The sequence below is a fragment of the Ictidomys tridecemlineatus genome, chromosome 13, assembly GCF_052094955.1.
Source record: "Ictidomys tridecemlineatus isolate mIctTri1 chromosome 13, mIctTri1.hap1, whole genome shotgun sequence".
Taxonomy (NCBI): Eukaryota; Metazoa; Chordata; class Mammalia; order Rodentia; family Sciuridae; genus Ictidomys; species Ictidomys tridecemlineatus.
In genome coordinates this window covers 26,641,562-26,662,342 of record NC_135489.1, presented here as the reverse complement: position 1 = coordinate 26,662,342, position 20,781 = coordinate 26,641,562, and the positions used below count along the sequence as shown (strand labels likewise).

Sequence of the window (20,781 nt, the reverse complement as noted above, 5' to 3'; positions counted from 1 at the left end):
AGTTCAAACCCAGCTTCAGCAAAAGCGAGGTGCTAAGCAATTCAGCAAGAACCTGTCTCTAAATAAAATGTAAAATAGGGTTGGGGATGTTTCCCAGTGATTGAGTGTCCCTGGGTTTAATCCCCAGTACCTAATAATAATAAGAACAACAACAACAACAAAACCAACAACTGGTATCCAAAAGATTATTGTTGCTGTTAAGTGAAATAATATAACAGTGTGCTTAGCATGGGACCTAGCACACAGTAGCTTTTAAAGCCCTTGAGAAAGCATTAGGTTAACAAGAAAGGGATTGATGGGTCAGTCAGTGCATTTCTAGTTCACTGTCCTTCCCTGGCATGAGTTGTTCCTGCTACAATGTTTTCTGAACTTTGCTTGAGCCTAGACATTATCCAGTGTTCTAATAAAATTCAGAATCCTTCACTTCTCCCTGAAGATTTTATTAATAGATATGAAATGGAGTCTGGGAATCTGTTTAATAATAACTCCCTGGTAACTCTTGTGTCTAGCATATTTAATGAATGGATCTGCATAGCTGAAAAATGGCTTTATTTTAATTGTTAGTAATCACCCACTATAAACGTAATTATAGTTGGAATTACAAAAAGAAGTCTGAGTTATACTCTTGGTAAGAAAGATCTGTAGTTGTGATGATAAACAGAATTTGTTGGTTTTGTCCTGGGAAATGATAAATTCTAAACATCTCTATTTTTCCATCATGCCTTTCTGGTCAAAGTTAGGTAGGCTGTGAACATTTTATCTTATCCTTAAAATGGGGATAGTAATCTTAATCTTTGCATAACAGAAGCATAGTGGCAGAGAAACAAACCTTGATTTTCCTGTCCCTAATGTAGGATTATTTTTTTTTTTAAAAGAGAGTGACAGAGAGAGAGAGAATTTTTTAATATTTATTTTTAGTTCTCGGGGGACACAACATCTTTGTTGGTATGTGGTGCTGAGGATCGAACCCGGGCCGCACACATGCCAGGCGAGCGCGCTACCGCTTGAGCCACATCTCCAGCCCAGGATTTTTTTTTTTTAATAATTTGACCAGAATGGCCCTGTTTCTGTTGATAGCAGATCAGAGAAGTATGAGTCTTGTGAAGGAGGTAATGTGGTCAAGCCTCTTTTGATCATAAGTAATAGGTTTAGGTTCTCATCTCCCCTTAATGTTCTTGTTGAAAGAAGTAAGCACATAGTAATAATTTGCATGTTTTTAAGGCTAAAGTGATTTAAGGTAGTAACCTTGTTTTACCTAGCCTTCCCTTTGTCATCCAGTATGTAATACTTTGCTTTAATGAGATGCAAACAGGCAAAGGCCTAGTGCTTGTCCATTAGACTGAAAGGGATTGATTAAAAGTAGCTGCATTATTTCTTTTGAAGACAAAAGAAACTGTTCACCAGTTCACCATGGTATTTTAGTTACTACTTTTTCTTTGCTGCTGCTGCTCTCTCTTTTTTTTAAAGTCCTGTCTTAGTAACTCTTATTTATGTCTGTAGTGGGAGGACAAAAATTTAGAATTTTTTCACAGTGAATGAAATTCTCCCAAAGATCTACACAAGCAAAGACCTATAGGGAGACAGCCAGCTGCCGCAATAACTAAATATGCGTACTCTGCTTTATTTTCAGTTTAATATACGGTAATCATGTATTCATATTTTTTGCTACAGGGCTTATTCTTGTCTTAGAACTAACAAAGATAGTACCACTAACAGTATGTGCAGAACCTCATAGAATCTTTGCTATGCTTTTGTTTTTATGCATGTTCTAGAGACAGTTCTACCATTGAATTCTTGAGAGTTCCTAGAGGGGCATGGGATACAGAGGAACCCCAACTGCAGAGAAAGTCAGGTTCTACACAGAGGTCCAAAAGGAATGTGTTGCTTGCTATAGAGGATTAATCATTTTGAGAGAAAAGGACTATTGTCCTACCTCTGAGATAGAACAGGGGGAGGCATCCATGAATGCCTTCCATGTCTCTTGTAGAGTATGACATGTTTTTGTTAAACGAATTAAACACAAATTAATAATTGTTATTTTTTAAAGCTAATACTATTTTTTTTAATATACCTAGCAGGCCACTAATGTGGTTTCCAGCCCACTTTTTATCTGTGTGGCTTTGTGGCCCCTTTTATCTAATGACTGTGATGAGAAATGGTGCAAAAATCTTGCACCATTAGTCTGAGGGTTTCTTTTTTAATTTTTTATTTATTTATTTATTTATTTATTTATTTATTTATTTATGCAGTACTGAAGGTTGAACCCATAGTACTCTCCCACTAAACTCCATCCCCAGCCCTTTTTAGTTTTTGTTTTGAGATGGTCTTTCTAAGTTGCCCAGGATGATCTTCAATTTGTGATCTTCCTGCCTCAGCCTCTTAGTAGCTGGGATTATAGGCCTGTGCCACCCCTCTAGCTTAGACTAGGAGTTTACATTTACCAGGAAGTTTTATTTAGGATCCTATTACTTTATCATGTCCCTTAATTTATCTCATATGATTTTTTGACTAAATAATGTTAGCTATAAGAACAGATCCTGATTTTAAGTGATCAGTTTTAGAGCATTATGCAGGTTTTGTTATAATTCTAAATGCCAGCAGTATTGGGTTGCAATTCTGTGGCCAAAATTACACTGTCAAATTTGCTTGGATCCAATAATGGGAAAGGAGGGCATAAGTTAATAGTTTTTAGATATATAATGGATGAATAAAGTTAGAAAAATCTAAATATTGGTGATAGATACCTTGTTTTTCTTAAGACAGTGTAAGATGAATACACAGTATAGTGAATTTTCTTTTCCATTCTTTGAAAGCAAGAAAAATAAAATGGAGTGATGACATTTTCAGCTCTGGGGTGGAAGTGTAGGGTCGGGGTGAGGGGCCTACTCAGTAAGATTAGTTATTCACAAATATTGATGACTGAGACACATCAGAAAATATTCCTACCAGAAAAGTTGGAATTATGATTTAAAATTGTGGTGCTAGAACTGGGGTTAGAAATACTAAATCCTGGTTGGGCTCCATAGCACATGTCTGTAATCCCAGCTTGGGATGCTGAGGCAGGAGGATTGCAAGTTCAAAGCCAGCCTCAGCAAAGTTGAGATGCTAGGCTGGGTTATGGCTCAGCGGTAGAGTACTCGCCTCACACATTCAAGTCCCTGGGTTTGATCCTCAGCACCACATAAATAAAATAAAGTTATTGTGTCCAACTACAACTAAAAAAAAAAAAGAGAGATGCTAAGCAACTCAGTGAGACCCTGTCTCTAAATAAAATACAAAATTGGGCTGAAGATGTGACTCAGTGGTTGAGTGCCCCCAGTTAAGTTCAATCCTGAGTACCCCTGTCCCCCCCCCAAAAAAAAAGAAAAACGAAATCTTGTTGTATTCTTGTGTTTACGTAGCTACTATTGTTAAGAGCATTGCGTAATCAAGGAGAAAGAGTTTGGTTATAGCAACAGTGACTCTTCAGATTTGCATTTTAAGCTTGGTTTAATTTAATTCACATTGTTATTTTTAGGATCAAGGCAGACTGAACCCCTTGATATGAGTGTCCACAAGTGACTCTAAGTGGCTTTTGGAGCTCACCTCCTTGCTTCTTAGTGAGTAGTCGATGACAGTTTTGAAGTTGTGTACATAAATAATTATTCATGAAGCAGGATTGGAAAGTAGAAATAGAGACTAAGCCAGGTACCAATAATGTTTAATGATGAAGTAAAACTGTAAGACAGTGAAAGGTAACACTCTGGAGCATGTCAACTGCTAGCGTTGGTGCAGTAGGATGGACGATAGTCATTTACAAGTGGTGTCAATCCCAGAATAGGGGTCAGAAACAGTTTCCTCTTAATAGGACTGCAGGGGAGGCAGCATTTTCAGGAAAGGCTGTTTCCACAGGGAAGTAGAACATTTAGTTCAGTTTTTCAGTTTACCAAGGAACTGGGATTCTGGAGGGCAATGGAAAAATTGTAGGAAGGTGAGTTGCAGGTAGTCACAGCAAAGAACAACAGAGTGGAAGGAAGACAGGAGAAAAGGAATAATGGTCCCAGGACTTGGATTTTTCTGGGTAGCTAAGAGGGTGGAAATACAGTTTTCTCCTAACCATTAGTTTCCTCCTAGCTCTCTTGACTACATTCTGTTTTTCCACTGGAGGGCTTTTCTGTACTCTCATATTTTTATCTCCACTATACCATTTTTACTTTTTCTGTACCTCATTGTACCTGTCCCTAAAGCCCTTTATTAGTCCCCTCACAGCTTCACTTTCTTCTCTGTCAAGCCTGCATTTGGGCCAACTCTGCTTTACCAGTATCCTTCCTCCGCTATCTTGTAGAGTTGACTTTCCAGATGTGCCCACCTGACAAAATCTGATCCCTTGATGAATTTTTAGTCTTGTGTCTACACTGCTAAGCTAAGCTGGAGAAAATTACATATCTGCAACTTCATTCTTATTCTCAGTGCTGCCCAGCAATTACCCCCTTACCTTAGGGGCATTCTCCTTTTAAAATGACTCTTACTTTTCTAAGCTCCTGCTACCTTAACCATATTTGTGCTTTGTAGATGGCCTCAGCACATTCTTCACAGGTGACTATCACTTCAGCTTTCTGCCATCAAACCTGTTCTTTGCCTTTATTCTTATAAATATGACCAGGTCTCTCCCATCTTTGTGTGTTGGGTGCCGGGAGGGAGGGAGAGAGGGATTTGGAGATTTAACCCTAGGGTGCTCTACCACTGAACTATATCCCCAGCCCTTTGCCTTGAACTTGTGATTCATCTGCCTTAACCTTCTAAGTAGCTAGAGTTGCAGGCATATACCACTGTACCTGTCTCACTGTCCTATCTTAAAAACTGTACATACACACACATCTCCTTCTCTCAAACCTGCATTCTCACTCAGTACTACCTGTATCCTTCCTCCAACTCAGACTTAAACTTCTGCTTTTCCTTCTCTTCCATTATTTTTCAGCTTGCTTTGCCACATTGACTTTGGGCCCTATTACTCCTGAGGCTCTGCTTGTCAAGGTCATTTATGATTGTCTTATCATTGATTCTAGTCAGTCTCCTGGATCTCTTTTCTTACCTGATTTCTCAGTGGGTATTATTAATCACTTCTAGAAATGCTCTTTGTTATCCATGATGTCATTCTTAGGTTTTTCTCTCTTTGTGGGTTCCCCTTCCTCTGCCCATCTCTTTAATTATTGCTGTTCATCAGGGTTCTGTTGTAGGCTTCCTGTAGTCCTGTGGATGAAATTTCTCTTCCCACTGTTACCAAAGACTTATCAAGTCTCTTTTTCTTCTCTAGACCTCTGGTCCGAGCTTTAGAAGAGTACCTCCAACTGCCTGCTAGACATCTATCTTAAACACATATTTAGCAGCTCCACTTTCATTAGTGCATTGAATGGTACTATGACTCTATACAGTTACCTAAATCAGCAATCTAAGCATCATTTTTTTCATGTCCTGGTTTCTTATTTCATTTGCCCAATTCCCAATACCTCTAACCCTCTGAACATACATACACACAGTTGCCTTTTCTTCTTTAGTCACAGTCATTTGTCCCCCAGGAGAATGTAGTAGTTCGTTTGGTTCCCGTGCCTCCTGTTTTGCTGTTAGTTTCATTTCTATGCTCCAGAAGGAGACTCTGAAATACAAAAACAGATCATGTCACTTCTCAGCTTAGATCTTTCAGTGGCTTCCCACTTCTCAAGATCAAGCTCAGACTGTTTACCATGCTGTTATCTTTGCTGACTTTGCCAGCTTTGTTTTTCATTGCTCTTTTAGTACTATTACCCCAAATCTTGATAAACCTTTGGACCCTCAAGGACAACAAAGTGTTCCTTGTGCTACTTCATATCCTCACCTGTGCCTAATTTCCCTGAGAACTTAGCTTCCCAGATGGCTCTCAAATCTGGGGACTGTGCCTTTTCTGTATGTTTCTGGGCTATTCTTTATCTCCATATCAGCAGTTTTTAAGTCACAATGCAATGGGCTATTTTTTACTGTCCTTGAATGTGTTGTAGTTTCATAGAGGATAGAGATTATGCCTGCCCTTGCCCTGTAGTCTTGGAGCACCTGGAGTAGTGTAGAGCATGTCACAAACAAGTGCTTTTTGAGGAACAGATGAATTAGAGAGTAAAGGGCTGGGGATGTAGCGTAGTTGGTAGAGTGCTTGCCTTGCATGCACAGGGTCCTTGGTTCAATCCCTAGCACCGCAAAAAAAAACAAAAAAAAAAAACAGTAAAGACCATGGATAGGTTGAAGGCTTGACAGAGGACTATCAGTATGTATTCCTCTAGCAGTACATTTGGAATAGTATGCACAGTGGATAACCATAATTAAAACATCAAGGTAGAAATTGGATAAGACTTGGCTATATAGCAAGGTGTTGGGAGCCAGAACAAGAATTAGGTTATGAATTCTAGACTTAACCAAAGTCTATTTAAATAACCACACTAGATTTTAAAAACTGGGTGTTTTCGGATGTACCTTTTATGTGCTTGTAGGGTTCAAAGATTTGTGTGTATTGCCTGTGCCACTGTACAGGATCCTATCTAGGTTACAGACCCATATATCTTAGTCTATCTATGTAGTTGTGTCTAGGGTCCATTTTAAGCTTTCCAGTTTTCTGTTTTCTCATATGCACATCTTTGTCAATTGAAGAAAAACAGGTAAACGTAACATTAAAGAATGGTGAGCTGTGTGCAGTGGTGAATGTCTATAATCCCAGCAACTCAGTAGGCTGAAGCAGGAAGATTTCAAGTTTGAATCCATCCTGAGTAATTCAGTGAGACCCTGTCTCAAAATTAAATAAATAGGGCTGGGGAAATGTAGCTCAGAGGTGGAGCACTGCTGGGTTTAATCCTCAGTATGGGGGGTTGGGGGGAGAATTGTGAAAAAGACCCACAGTCTCATTCATTTTTTTCCACAACTTTACTCCTCATTTACACATTTTTTAGTATGTGATAATTTGTATTTTATGTGTAAGACCTTCCCAAGTTTCCATCTAGTGTTACAGTGAATGTCTTTGGACATTAATGTATTGCTTATTTAAAATCTTTTCCCTTAGGGTAAATTCTAAGGGATGGGTTTACAGGGTCAGAGAATATAAAAATTGTCAAATTTGCTTTGAGACTGCCTATACTTTTGCAGAAGTATAGGAAAGAAGTATATTGAATGTTGACAGGAGGAATATGAAAGTACAAGATTTCTCAGTGACATTGAAGTATTGGAAAAAGTGAAAGGAGAGGAAAGGGAAAGTTGTATGGTAAACTTCCTTTACATTGATATAGTTTATGTAAGGTGTCATGAAGAATTTTTAAACATGGAAAAAATCGCATTGTATCATGTATCAATATATAAGTACTCTTTACAGGAAGTGAAAATTTGTATCTATTGCAACTCTGTTTATTTCGTCTTAACTTTTAAACATTTCCATATTCATGTTTTTAAGTTAAAACATTCAAGCGCTGGGCATATAAGCTGAGTTATTTTAACTAAAATTGATTGTAGAGCCATGTACTTTGATTTTATCACATTATCCTTTATTGAAAGAGAGAAGTCTGTGAAGCTCATGCTTCTGTCATGTTGGAGAATGTGTTTTATTTCATCATGTAATAAACAACTTTATGAGCTGTTGTGCTTTTCCAGTGTGTGTGATTTAAGTGTAATGAGAACTATCAACAATATACAGTTACTAGGCTGGGGATGTGGCTCAAGCGGTAGCGCGCTCGCCTGGCATGCGTGCGGCCCGGGTTCGATCCTCAGCACCACATACAAACAAAGATGTTGTGTCTGCCGAAAACTAAAAAATAAATATTAAAAAATTCTCTCTAAAAAAAAAAATATATATATATATATATATATATACAGTTACTGCTTCAGTTGCTCAGAGCCAGAATTGTGATCTACCTGTAGCTTTCCCTTTTAGATATAGTTTGGGGTCAGGATTTGTCAAATCTGCATTCCTTTATTATAGAGAAAAATATAAAGTCTTTCACAAAGCATCCTAGTATAAATATGGTACTAATGAAAACTTGTATTATTTCATTTATGCCTTTATATTGCCTGGTTTAGAATTTTATTCTATTACAATAAACAGCAGAGAACTACCCCATTGTCCTCTTGGTGGTTATGTAGGTCATTAAAAAGTAGGCTAGAGTTGAATACAAAAAGCATTGTGAAATTTTATGTATTTTATATATTTTTTATATATTTAGATAGAGACATTTGCTAAAGTATTGAAAGTTTTTTTTCTCCTAAGGAATAAGAGTATAGAGTGAGTGACTTTGAGTTCATGCCTTTATGTACTGACAAACTGTTAGAATATATGTGATGAGCTTATATTTTATTTGTGTAAAATGAATTTAGAAAATGGTAGAACACTGCTGAGCTTATTTCACGTGGGTAATAGTTTTGCTGAGGCAAAAGCTGTCATAGGATTATAAGGTTACCATTTCTTTGATTAAAACTGGTAAGAAATCTGTCAGGTTGTTTCTGCTGTTTGTAAGAAATTAAACTGTAGTGCTTCTCTCTCCTCTTCTCTCTCAGGTCACTTGGATCCAGGATTCCTAGCAAGTGACAAAACATCTGCTGGCAATGCACCACTTAATGAAGAAATTAATATTGCCTCTTCAGATAGTGAAGTAGAGATTGTGGGTGTTCAGGAACATGCGAGGTAGGTTATTAATTGAAAAATTCTGGTGTTTTATGTTGTGAATTTTGTTTTAACCAGAAAATAGGTGATAAGAAAAGGGCAGATCTTACAGTATTGGTGGCATGAACTGTTGGCCTCTCATCTTTCTTTGGTTTAAGAAATGCTTTTTTTTTTTTTTTTTTGGTTTGGTTTGGTTTTTGAATTTTTTTAAAGTTCTCTGTAGGTATAAATGGCATAAAATATATTTTGACATATCATACATACATGGAATATAACTTTTTTCTAATTAGGATCCAAGAAACACTTTGTTGAAAATATGACCTGAGCCTCAGAATGTTGCATATTGTTACATCCCAACATTGCTTCAGTGTCTGTTGAGCTAGAGCTGATTTTCTCTTATATATTAAGCAAATGTCTAAAAAGCTTGACAGATTTTTCTCTTAAGGCAGAAGTATTTCTGCTTTCCTACCCTATCATTTCTGTTTTCTTTCACCCTTATCTTGAAATATAATGAGAACAAACATCTGGAAACCATGTGTCTGATATCATATCCCTTTTGTATGTTGGGGTGTCTCCACCCCGCCCCTTCCCCTGTGCCGGGCGTGGAACCCAGGGCCTCATGCATGCTAGGCAAGTCCTCTCACTGAGCTGGCATGTAGTATTACACACATAAGTTTGGCATTCTGTAACATAGGTGTCAGCAAACTATGACCCACAAAGCCAAATCTGACCTGTTGCCTGTTTTTGTATTGCCTGAATGCTAAGAGTGGTTTTTCTAGTTTTATTTTTATCTATCTATTTATTTATTTATTTTTAGGTGTAGATGGAAACAACACAATGCCTTTATTTTTATGTGGTGCTAAGGATCGAACCCCGGTCCTGCCTGTGCTAGGCGAGCACTCTACCACTGAGCCAAATTCCCAGCCCCTCTAGTTTTAAATAATTGGGGAAAAGTTATATTTTGTGATGTGAAAATTAACATGAAATTCAAATATCAAAGTCTATAAATAAACTTATAGAGTTATGCTAGTTTGTTTATATCATCTGTGTCTACTTTTTGCTTTTCAATTGCAGAGTTGAGCTGTTTCAATAATGTGTGGCCCCCAAAGCCTACGATTTATTGGTTGGCTTTTTGCTAGAAAAACATTTGCTGACTCCTGCTTTTATGTTCATAAGAATTGGTTATAGCCTTCTCAGAAATATTCTTGATATTTAACATATACATTTACATACAAATGAAAAATTTTGACTTTAGGTTGTATTTTATGTAGCAAAAATCTTTTCTTCCATGATGCAAGGGTTAAGTTGTGATTTTTCTGATAAATAGGCTTATAATACAGTAACTCTATTACTTTGCTGTTTTATTTTACTCTTTAGTTAGTAAATTAATAAAGCATTTAGCAGCATTTCTTTCATTTCTTATTTATAAAAAAGGTGAACTTAGGAGTATAGAGGGAATGAAATACAAATTGCATATAAATTGAGGTTACCTTTTTCTAGTGATATCAGATTATACTTTCTGAGACACATTATACTGTCTTCAGTTGTTCTTAGAGCACATTTTCTATACCCACAAACCCTTAGTTACATTTCAAGAGCGTTTTTCAATTAAACAAATGGAACTCAAGAATATAGAGTTACTTTATAGTTTAACATGCAAATTCCCCGAGTGGCCAATTCTTTCTTTATTGGAACTAGTGTTGTTCTAGTACCTCATCCTAGTATTGTTCTAGTATCTCATCCTTGATTCTACAGCAATGCCAAAAGTATGCCTACTTTTTTTTTTTTCCTGTTTTGATGGGCAAGAATTTTTTGTTCTTGTTCCGTGTGTGTGTGTGTGTGTGTGTGTGTGTGTGTGTGAGAGAGAGAGAGAGAGAGAGAGAGAGAGAGAGAGAGAGAGAGAGAGAAGAGGTGGGGAGGGAGGGGGGAGAGAGAGAGAGAGACAGACAGACAGACAGACAGACTGACACAGGGGATTGAGCCGAAGGTCACTTTACCACTGAGCTTTTTTATCGTAAGGTAGTTTCACTAAGTTGCCGAGGCTAGCTTAAACTCTATGATCCTCCTACCTCAGGCTCCCAAGTCATGTACCACCATGCCTGGGAAGAATTTTTATTATTTTTTTTCCTTAAATATTTTATTCTTTATTATTTGAACATTAGGCAATAGTAACCACTAAGTTGAAATTCCTTATAATTATTGTGTCAAATGTTAAACATTGATTACATAATGTTGAAAACTAAAAATTTCTTAGATTTATTATATTACTTTAAACATTAGAAAGATATACACCAAATTTACTATCCTATAGCATGATATACAACCCAGTACATATATTTTGACAAAATTCAAAATAATGTATTATTGGTATGAATAAAAAATTTCCTCAGTAGCAACAGAAATTCCTACAATCTAAACTACTCTGTTATGATTCTGCCTGGGTGATTGATTCCATTGTTGTTGGCCTCATTAAGTTGTTACCATTATGAAATTTTTTTTTTGAGGGTGAGGGTGCCAGGGATTCACCTCAGAGCCACTTGACCACTTAGCCATATCTCCAGTTCTTTTTTTTTTTTTTTTTTTTGTATTATAGAGACAGGGTCTCACTGAGTTGCTTAGCGCCTCACTTTTGCTGAGACTGGCTTTGAACTTGAGATACTCCTGCCTCAGCCTCCCGAGCTGCTGAGATTGCAGGTGTGCTTATCATATTTTTATGGAAACTTGGAAGTTGAAATTCTGGATTCCATTCCCTCCCTCCTTCTCTACACACATACTCATTCCTATACACACTCCTACACACACACACACACACACACACACACACACACACACACACACGTTCTCTCTCCCCCCCCTCCGTCTCCGTCTCCGTCTCTGTCTCTCGTACATCCCATCTCTGAACTGAAGGTCTTTTATCCAAATTGTTGTTTCATTCTGGAGACATGTTCATTCTACTCTTGAACTAATGACTTTGGCTACATTTTAAAATACCATGCTATATCATGACTTTCAAGGACTTTTTCCTGGACATAAAGCTGTACTTCATTCTGATCCATTGGTTTGAAACTTGGAAAAATAGTGTCTTACAGGTGACCAATCCATTTTGAAACCTCATTGGTAGCTATCCATACAATGGGTTGTAGAATTCACAGAGTCTGTTGGAATATTTTTAACTAAATCCTCTATCATTTTGAGGATAGATTTTATATGGTTTGAGTCTAGGGCTGGGTAGAAGCTTACTGACTCTGTTCTTTTTAATTTTTTTTTCCCAACAGTTTCTTTAGAAGTAACCTGATAAATCTTTCAGACATTGAGTTTCAAACACTAGGAAGCAGGTAGGGAAGAAGCTTTCTTCTTGGTAGCTTTACTCCTTTGGCTACCTGTGTCTCATCTGGAATTTCTTTTTTTCCACAGGTCTAGGGTTGCAGTTGCGAAGTACTGAGGTGCTCCTGGTAGGGCTATCGCTTGGAAAAATGCTTTAGGTTTTGATCCATAGCTTTTTGTTCTCATTTGATTTGCATGTATAGATGTTTTGTTTGGATTAGTTGCACTGTTCTTATTTTTCTTTTGATAGTCTACATTGTTATGGGCTTTCTGAAAGTTTTAAAAACTCATACTTGGTCTTTGTATTCTTTAGGGTTGAATTTTCTGATTTGTGTTGGGTGCCATTTCTTTATATTTAAGAATTCATTCTGGTTGTGATATGCATTCCCCCTCCCCCATAAAGTTTTTCTTGTATGCTGGTATTGTTCCCTATTCTTTTATTTCAGATTTTGATATGTTCTCTTGGCTTCTATGTTTCTTCTAGCTATAGATGAGAGGCATGCTTTCTGAGTTAATGGTTGAATGCATCTTGTATATCTGCCTTGTAGTGCTGTAGTGACCTCCTGGCATCTAAATTGTTATTTCTAGATGTTAATTTTGGGACAATCCAGTTTCAAAAAAATGTTGCTAGAAAGATGAAGACTTTCCTGAGATGTCTAGTTGTTCTCTAGTGCTTATTCTTGCCACACGTTTCTGATCCTCATGCCAATATTTTCCTTTGTCCTTTTCTTCTGTTAGCCTCAGTAGTAGTTTTCCTAGGAAGATGAATGCACACAGCATAGATCTTTGTTAGGGAACTGTTGGGGAACAGTTTCTTTGATACCTGTTCTAAGACTTGTAAATAAGCAGGCTATAAATTTATTTGAGTTTATTAACCCTGTGGTCATCAATGTTAATGTTGGTTAATCCCTCAGTAAATGAATTGGTATATTAAACTTTTGTATTTAAGAACCAGTGGATAACATTAACACTAGAAGCTAGGAAGAAAACAAACTTTTCCCTATAGTCAAAAGAATTCATTTCAGTTAAGAAAACTAGGTAGGAATATTATCTAAGAGGTCACCTTCATTATCTGTAAATGAAAGCAAAAATAATCAGCTTAATTAATTAATGCATACATGCATACATACTGGGGATTGAATTTAGGAGCACTTTACCACTGAACTATATCCCTAGCCCTTTTTATTTTTTTTTTATTTTGAGACAGGGTCTCACTAAGTTGTTTACGGCCTTGCTAAGTTTCTGAGGCCAGCCTCAAATTTGCAATCCTCCTGCTTCAGCCTCCCAAGTTGCTGGAATTATAAGTGCTACTGAGCTTGACCAAATAAAATTAATTTTTAACTTTTTTTTTTTTTTGAATGGTAAGCTAGCCATGGCAAAAGTTGACTTAATCATCTATAACTAATTAGAGGTAGGAAAGCTTTGGTCCAGAAATGGTATGTTTTCTTCAGAGAATCTTTTTTTTTTTTTTTTCCTGTGGTGCTGGGGATTGAACCCAGGGCCTTGTGCATGTAAGGCAAACACTCTACCAACTGAGCTATATCCCCAGCCCAGAGAATCTAAAATTTTAAGGAGAAACAGACATGAGTTGGGGCTCATTCTGTCATCTTTATGTTCTTTCAGGTGCTTCAGTGTCCTTTTATTAAATTTCCTCTTTTGCTCAAGAGGCCTAAGTTGGTTGGTGGTAACTGTCACCACTTGTTGCATAACTTTAAAAGTGATCTGTTTTAATAGTTGAAGAAGTGCTTCATCTCCGTATTCTTTTCTCCTTCATCCATTCATCGGTAGTAAATATGGCCTCTTTAAACCTGTTATTCCTAATTGTTTTCCTACCAGTGCTCTGTACAGTCTTCTTTGCTGTTGTCATATGGCCCCGGGACCATGCATGCAGTGCTCCTGTCAGTCACACATAGTATAGTCCTTTAAGCTACATCTGAGGAAAGATAGTAATTTAGTGGAAAACAAACTCCTGAATGGAGACATGGTTTTGTTTTAGTTCCCATTGCTTAAGGTCTAGGGCAATTGTCTTTTGGCTCTGGTTTTCTCTTCTGTACTATAAACAGATTAGATTAGATTTTTTTAAAAAAAATACTGCTTTATATATTACATAGTGGAGTTACTTGGAAAGCAGTGCATAGTAACAATTGGGACTTTTAATTCCTCTTTTGCTTTGAAGTTTCTAAGATTCTGCCAAAGATAACATTAATTCTCTTGGTAGCCATTATCTTTGAATTCTTACTAGGTTTCTGGATAATTTGACTTCAGTTAATGCTTATGCAAATAAGCTTTTGAATTGTTGAAAAACTTTATTTTTTTTTTAATTGTTAATCTGGGGGAGAGGGATGTAGCTCAGTGGTAGAGTACTTACCTAGCATGTACAAAACCCTGGGTTATATTCCCTAACACTGTGGGGGTGTGGGAACCAAATTTTAGTTTGGACCCATCTTTGTACTCTTCTGATATCTTGCAGTTTTACTCCTCATATAATACAATACATACATTTGTAAAGTGACAGAGCATTTTGGGGCCTGAAATCAGTCAGATTTGCTTTGAAATTCCTTGGCCTACAACTTTCAAGCAATTTGACCTGTGCAAATTATGTCATCTATTTAAGCCTTAATTTCCTTACCTATAGAGTATGGATAATAACTTCCATGTCTCTCTCACAGGTCTGTTGTAACTGTCCAGTGAAGCCATGTGAAACTACCTTGTAAACATCACGTTCTGTTGGTCATTGGTCGTTAAAACCATCTCCATAGATGCTGAATAGACTCCTTTGGTGGACATTATTTTATGACTGTAGTTTACTTAATTGTTTGGACAGCAGTGGATTAGATATTGTCCCCTACTTTAATGCTTTTTACTAGGTAATCTAGCCTATTACTATCCTAGCTTATTCTGGCCTATTACTAGCCCGTTTCTGAACAGATGGCAGGCCTCTTTCCAGGAGTCCAAGGGTCCTTGGGACAGTGTCTTCACTGAATCATGTTTGTTGTCACTTTCATATTCTTTTAAACCTTGTGTGATACAGGCAGCATTTAAATCAAAATTGGAATTCTCAAGTGACCTGCATTACTCACGATACACTTATTGACAGAATAACTAGTCAGGAGCCACTTCAGGAGTTCAGTTAATAAAACTCATGCCACTTGACATTTCTCACATAAGCTGCGTGGGTACTAGTCAGTGATATAGATATGAGGACATAAGTGGCAGTGGTAGCTCGAGCTGCCTGCTTTCCACTCATTTGAGTCAGAGCTTACTCACTGCTTCATCTTGGAGGCTCTGAGTTCTCTCATTTGACTGGAATGTGGTGTTTAAGCTGTCAGTGTGAAATGGTTTTGATTTGTCAGCAAGGCAGTTCTGAGTCTCTGATAGGTCCTTTTAGGGGATATAAATTGATTACTTCAGCCTTGTTTTTTTTTTTTTTAAACACCAAACCAAAGCATAAGCATATCTAATTAATGAGCTAAGTGTTTCTGTTGTGACCTTCAGGATGAGATGGGTAAGATGATGCTTTCCTGGATGCATTTGTTAAGTATGATACTTAACAAACATTTAGAAGTCTGATCTGTAACTATCTTAAAGGTATTATTACTCAAATATAGAAAAAATTTACTTTAAGAACAAATTTTACCTATTTTGCTTACTCTTTCATTTGTTCCAACTAAGATTTGGAATCTTAATTTTGTTGTGGATATATGTATTGTCCCTTGATGAAGATGCCAGAGATTTAAATGCATCCAGGAAAGCATCATCTTACCCATTGTTAGTTAATTTGGACACAGAGTTTATGACTGAGACAAGGCACTTGGCCTTTTTACTGCTAAACTGAGAGACAGAGAGGGTTGGGAGGTAGGCAGATATGGAGGAGGAGAGAAAAGGAAGAAGAATATCGATTATGGATTTCATGAAACTTGCATAATAGTAAAAATATTGATCAGTACAACTAAAGTAATGTTGTCTTTTGGTTTTCCTTTGGTGAGGTTAATGATGCTTTTATTCTTCATCTTTGTTGCAGGTGTGTTCATCCTAGAGGGGGTGTGATTCAGAGTGTTTCTTCATGGAAACACGGCTCTGGCACACAGTATGTTAGCACCCGGCAAAACCAGTCATGGACTACTGTGACCCCCCAGCAGACTTGGGCTTCACCAGCAGAAGTTGTTGATCTTACCTTGGATGAGGATAGCAGGCGTAAATACCTACTGTAATACAATGTCACTGTGTTTCCTCTGCACTGTTTCCTCCCACTTCCCACTTCCTCCTCTTCTTTGTGACACAGAAGTTCATTGTCATAGCTTCAGCTTCAGAAGCTGTTTGTGACATTTGTAGAATTGAAACTCATGGAAACCTCTCCACACCTTGTTTTTTTGTTTGTTTGTTTATTTTTTTTTTAATTAAAAGAAGTCACTTAGGAAAATAACTTATCACAGAGAAAATTTCTTCTTTCCCTCAGTAGGAATATGAAAATGATGAATTTCATTAGACAACTTCATTTTACTTGGTGACTTTTAATCTTAGGAAAGTTGCCTTCCTTTTAGAATAATAGTTTAATTGCCAAGTAAAGTGGATTTCAGTTTCTGAATCTTGTATTTATTTTTCTGTATAATGAAATTAATATCTAGACTTGACCACTATCTGCCCACTTCATTGTCACTCCCACCTTAGGGCATTCGCACACATATCACTCAGGTCCTTATTGGCACCTGATAGGGCATGTGTATTTTAAAATCTGTCCTTAAAAATAGAAGACAGAAGTATTACAAGTGTTTTGTTCTTTCAGCTTAAGTCTTCTGCCTTCTTTCCTGACTTTACTCCTGGTTGACTTCCTCACAACACAAATAATTGACATGCCCCTTTATATTTCTAAATACTGTTAAGGTGACTTAGTTAGTCTCCTTGCTGCAATAATTCATAATGTTCTAAAGAATGTCTCCTTTGGAGCAGAGGCATTCTGGATTGGTAACCATCAAGAGGTTTTTCTGGGCATGTGGAGATAGTGTTGAGAGATTAGTGGGAAAGTCTTTTTTCTTTTTTTCCCCGATTTATTAAAATAATGGGAGAACTTAGAAAACTATTTCCTAGGAAGACTATGAAAAACTGAGTGGCTTCTGAGTCTTCAGGCGTTTGCAAGTCTTGAGAGAAAAGTACCTTCTTTCAAAGCTGATCTCTCCATAAGGCGTGTATGACAACTGTTCAGTACCTAAGCTGAACTGGACCTGATATCATATTTGGGTTTTTTTTTCTCTACCTTCTAAAAAAAAATATCATAAGAACAAACAAGTCATAAGAAGTCAGTGCAAACCATATTAATGGCACTGTATCAAAAAGTATCACAGTATCAAAAAGTAATAATAGCAAAGGGTAATGGAAACTTCAGGGAATTCAGGAAATGCCAGCATTGGAGTTTTGTGGCATTAGTTACTACCTTTTTTCCTATAACATGTAGATACTAGTGAATTATTTTAAAAGCAATACCTAGAGTTAGAACACTATGTATTGTGCACAGGGAGGTGTGAAGTAATATTGGCTCAGAAGACTTCACCTTTTGTTTTTCAGTGTTTTTGTTTGCTTCTTAAATTGTTTTTTTGTTTCCATTGTTATGGTATGAAGTTGCTATGCCCTTTGCTTTTTTCCCCAAATGCCTTGGTGACTCTTACTGATCATAAGACCACAAGATCTGCCATTTTCAGTTTCCATTCAGTGAACACACATTTACCAAGTGCCTGCTCTGCATCAAGCACTGTGCAGGGTGGGTGCATGGAAGCCCTGAGATGAATGAAGGCACAGCTTGCATGTGCATGCATCAGAGTCTGCCTGGCTCTACCTGCCTGGCCTTTTCTTCTTTTTTTTAAATATAAAAACAAGTTTATTCCTTTACCCTACTTCCTGTTACTTGAGTTATTCTGTATGCCCCTTTTTCTACAGAAATGTACTTCAGCATGTGTTCTTTGATTTTTCTATTAGCATCTCATTTGATCTGGCCTCTGTTCTTCTCCAACTTTTGATTTTTTTCCAACCTACTTTTAATTGGTCAGGCCTTTAAGATCACAAACCTCCAATTCTAGCGCCTCATGTATCATTCTTTCGCATGGCTATAATCCTAGACAAAAACCAAAGACCTAGAGGCCAGAGCGAAGCAGGACCTTCTGAAGATTCACTACTGGTGTATCCTTGGACCTTCACATCTTACTTTAGGATTAATTTATTGAATTTTACTGTTACACATTTTTTTTACTTGAATTAAAATACTAGACAAAGCAGAAATGTACAATTTCTGGTCTGTGTTTTCCAGGAAAATCATTGGGAAGAGAGTAGAGTGGAGTATATAACTTGAAGTTCTTGCAGCTTATTTTCCCCCCAGTTTCAGGTCACAGCCCCATTTTAAAGAATGTTTCTCGTATTATCTATTTTAATGTTAATAGTATGTTTTGTCCAGTTATTTCCCATGACACATTTTCTTTAGCCCCTAATAGTCATCCTCTAAGAAGAATACTTTCTGGTGTGCTTTGTGCACTGTGGATTGGGGAAGAAGTTGGACTGCAACCAAGCCCTTTTCTGACCTTTTGCTTTTACATTAGGTTGCAGTTTTTTTCTCACTTGTTCTGTTTCCAGCTTCTTCATTACCTCACCTGATGTACCAGAGCAGAGATTTAAGCATTAAGATGCAAAAAGGGAAAGGGAAGGGATGTTAGAGGCAGTGAGCTTTTTCCCCTACCTATTAGGTTGGAATTTTGCCACCTAACAACTAGAGGATGTTTCAGCTCTTCATTCATTGCTATTTCTAGAAGAGTGGAGATGTGGTTTCAGGCAAGGTATTTAAGTGATAAAATTCTTTGATACACAACTCACGTAACATTTGAAATTTCTTTTAAAGGAATCATTTTCTTAACCAAACTTTTGCATTTGGTAATGTAAGTAGTTCTTTATGCTTACAGGACTTTGTTCAAAGTAATATCTCTATTACAGTCGTACAGCTGGGTCATAGATTGGCTGATCCCACCAACTTGGTTAAATTCTCTGCCCCTCCAGTTTGAAAAAATAGACCAGCAATCTATCTATTGCATCATCATGACTGCCCTGTAATTTTAAATTGCTGCTCACCAGTAATTGTTTTTCATTTTGATGGTGGGGCCAGACCGAGTGAACTTCAGTATTTACAATTGAGCATCCCATAATTTGTTTTTTTTGTTACCAGTTTCTAACACAAACCGTATGATTTGATAATTTAGCCATTTGTTCATCTTTACTTTTGCAGATTAACACCATACATAACTTAAAAGAATTGTGTTGCCTGCTTTTTTTATACCATGTCAGAAGGTTTTTGAAAAAGCTTGGGACACAGTTTTGTCTTTTAATCTTTTTGTTTTCATAAAGGCAAAGAACGGAGCCCCTAATCCCTGTTCTCCAGTATGTGTATATATAAAAATGATTGCACCCTAACCAAACTTCCTCATATTGTGCACTGTTTGTTTAAAATAATCACGTATTTTAGTCCAATGCTGTTGTAATTTTTCATTTTATTTAAAACACTACTTATTATTTTAACAAATTTTAAAGGGTAGTGATCTTAAAAAAAAAATCACTGGATAACTAGGAAATATTTTTGTTGTTGTTTTGTTTAAGAGTACAAGGTCATCGAACCTTTTACTCCCCTTACCGTGAACAAGAAATGTCAGCCATTGTATGGCTAGGAACCAATGCACTTGGCGATTAACAGATCTGCTGTTGCTGGGGTGTGAGCGTGGACTTGATGCAGTGACGACAAATCATTGCGTAGAAGTAATGTTTTCAAATGTGCAACTCTAGTTTTTAAAATGAAATTTGGTTCGTTACGTTCATTATTTAGTTTTTGTTTCCATTTAGTATTTAATGGTCTTTGGAGAAAAAAATAATAAAACAGAGTGTTATATATATATTTTTTGGTGCAAGATAAGATTTTCTGTTTTTTGAAATAAGTCTGTAGCATAAAGGTTAAACTATTTTAAGACAAAATAAAATAGAGTGTATTTAAACAATGATATTTTCTGAGGATTTTTTTTTTCTGTTTGCTTCAGTTAATTTCATGGTTCCTGGAGCAGCTCCCAAGTTACCTTTCATATGTGAAAGTGGATGTTTTGTTAATAGATCATAATAAGATGCCTGATTTTTTTTCCAAAAGAGATCTATATACTACTACCAAGATATTTTGCCAGGTATCCTGTTATCTGTCAGATCTAGAAAAAATAGCTTTACAGCTGCTTTCCTGTAGACTTTACTTCCCCTTCAGCTAGGACCAGGTTTTAGAGAGGGCTAAAGCTATGTAGTGTTGGGGCACCTGTGCTCCTGGGAACCAAACTCACCTGCTGATCATTTTCCAGAGACCGGCACATCCGGATAAGATGCATTGACTTCCTACATTTGACATACCGTGTAGACTGTTTCAGAAATAACTTTATGAACTTTCCCCCTAGTTTGGCCCAACTTTCAAATTTTTTGTTTATCAAAATTATAGGGGCTATCATATTTAACATCTCATGATTCTATGCTACACATTCAGAGGAGTGGAGATGTGGTTTCAGGCAAGGTATAAATGATAAAATTCTGTGATATATAATTCCTATGACATTGGAAATTTCTTTTAAAGGGGTTTTAACTTCACATGAGGGAGAATTAGGAGGCAAGGAGACTGAAACCTATCTTTATTAAATCACCTAACTCCTGAATCTTTTATTTACCTCAGGAATTTTTAGTTCTGGCTGCACTGAAAGAGATTGTTAACAATTAGACTTTAACAACTGTTAAAAGTAGGAAATGTTTTCAGTTTTTTTTTT

General features: G+C 36.8%; 1 protein-coding gene and 1 non-coding gene across 8 annotated transcripts in view; one reads left to right on the top strand and one right to left on the bottom strand.

The window, feature by feature from the left end:
• Ark2n (arkadia (RNF111) N-terminal like PKA signaling regulator 2N) overlaps positions 1 to 19,986 on the top strand; it is an 89,767-nt gene extending 69,781 nt beyond the window's left edge. For 4 of the 7 annotated variants that reach the window (XM_040273399.2, XM_040273402.2, XM_040273412.2 and 1 more), the window contains 3 exons: positions 8,539 to 8,665; positions 11,920 to 11,979; positions 15,990 to 19,986. In XM_040273399.2, coding sequence (XP_040129333.1) covers positions 8,539 to 8,665; positions 11,920 to 11,979; positions 15,990 to 16,179 — 377 coding nt within the window. In that variant the 3' untranslated portion in view covers positions 16,180 to 19,986. Of the gene's footprint in view, positions 1 to 8,538; positions 8,666 to 11,919; positions 11,980 to 12,058; positions 12,097 to 15,989 lie in introns of all 7 variants that reach the window. The other 3 variants (XM_013358747.4, XM_005325550.5, XM_078030090.1) reach the window with 2 other exon arrangements.
• Positions 13,443 to 13,516, bottom strand: Trnav-uac (transfer RNA valine (anticodon UAC)). Its single transcript has one exon. It is a non-coding gene; the product is annotated as a tRNA-Val (tRNA).
• Positions 19,987 to 20,781: the final 795 nt, after the last annotated feature.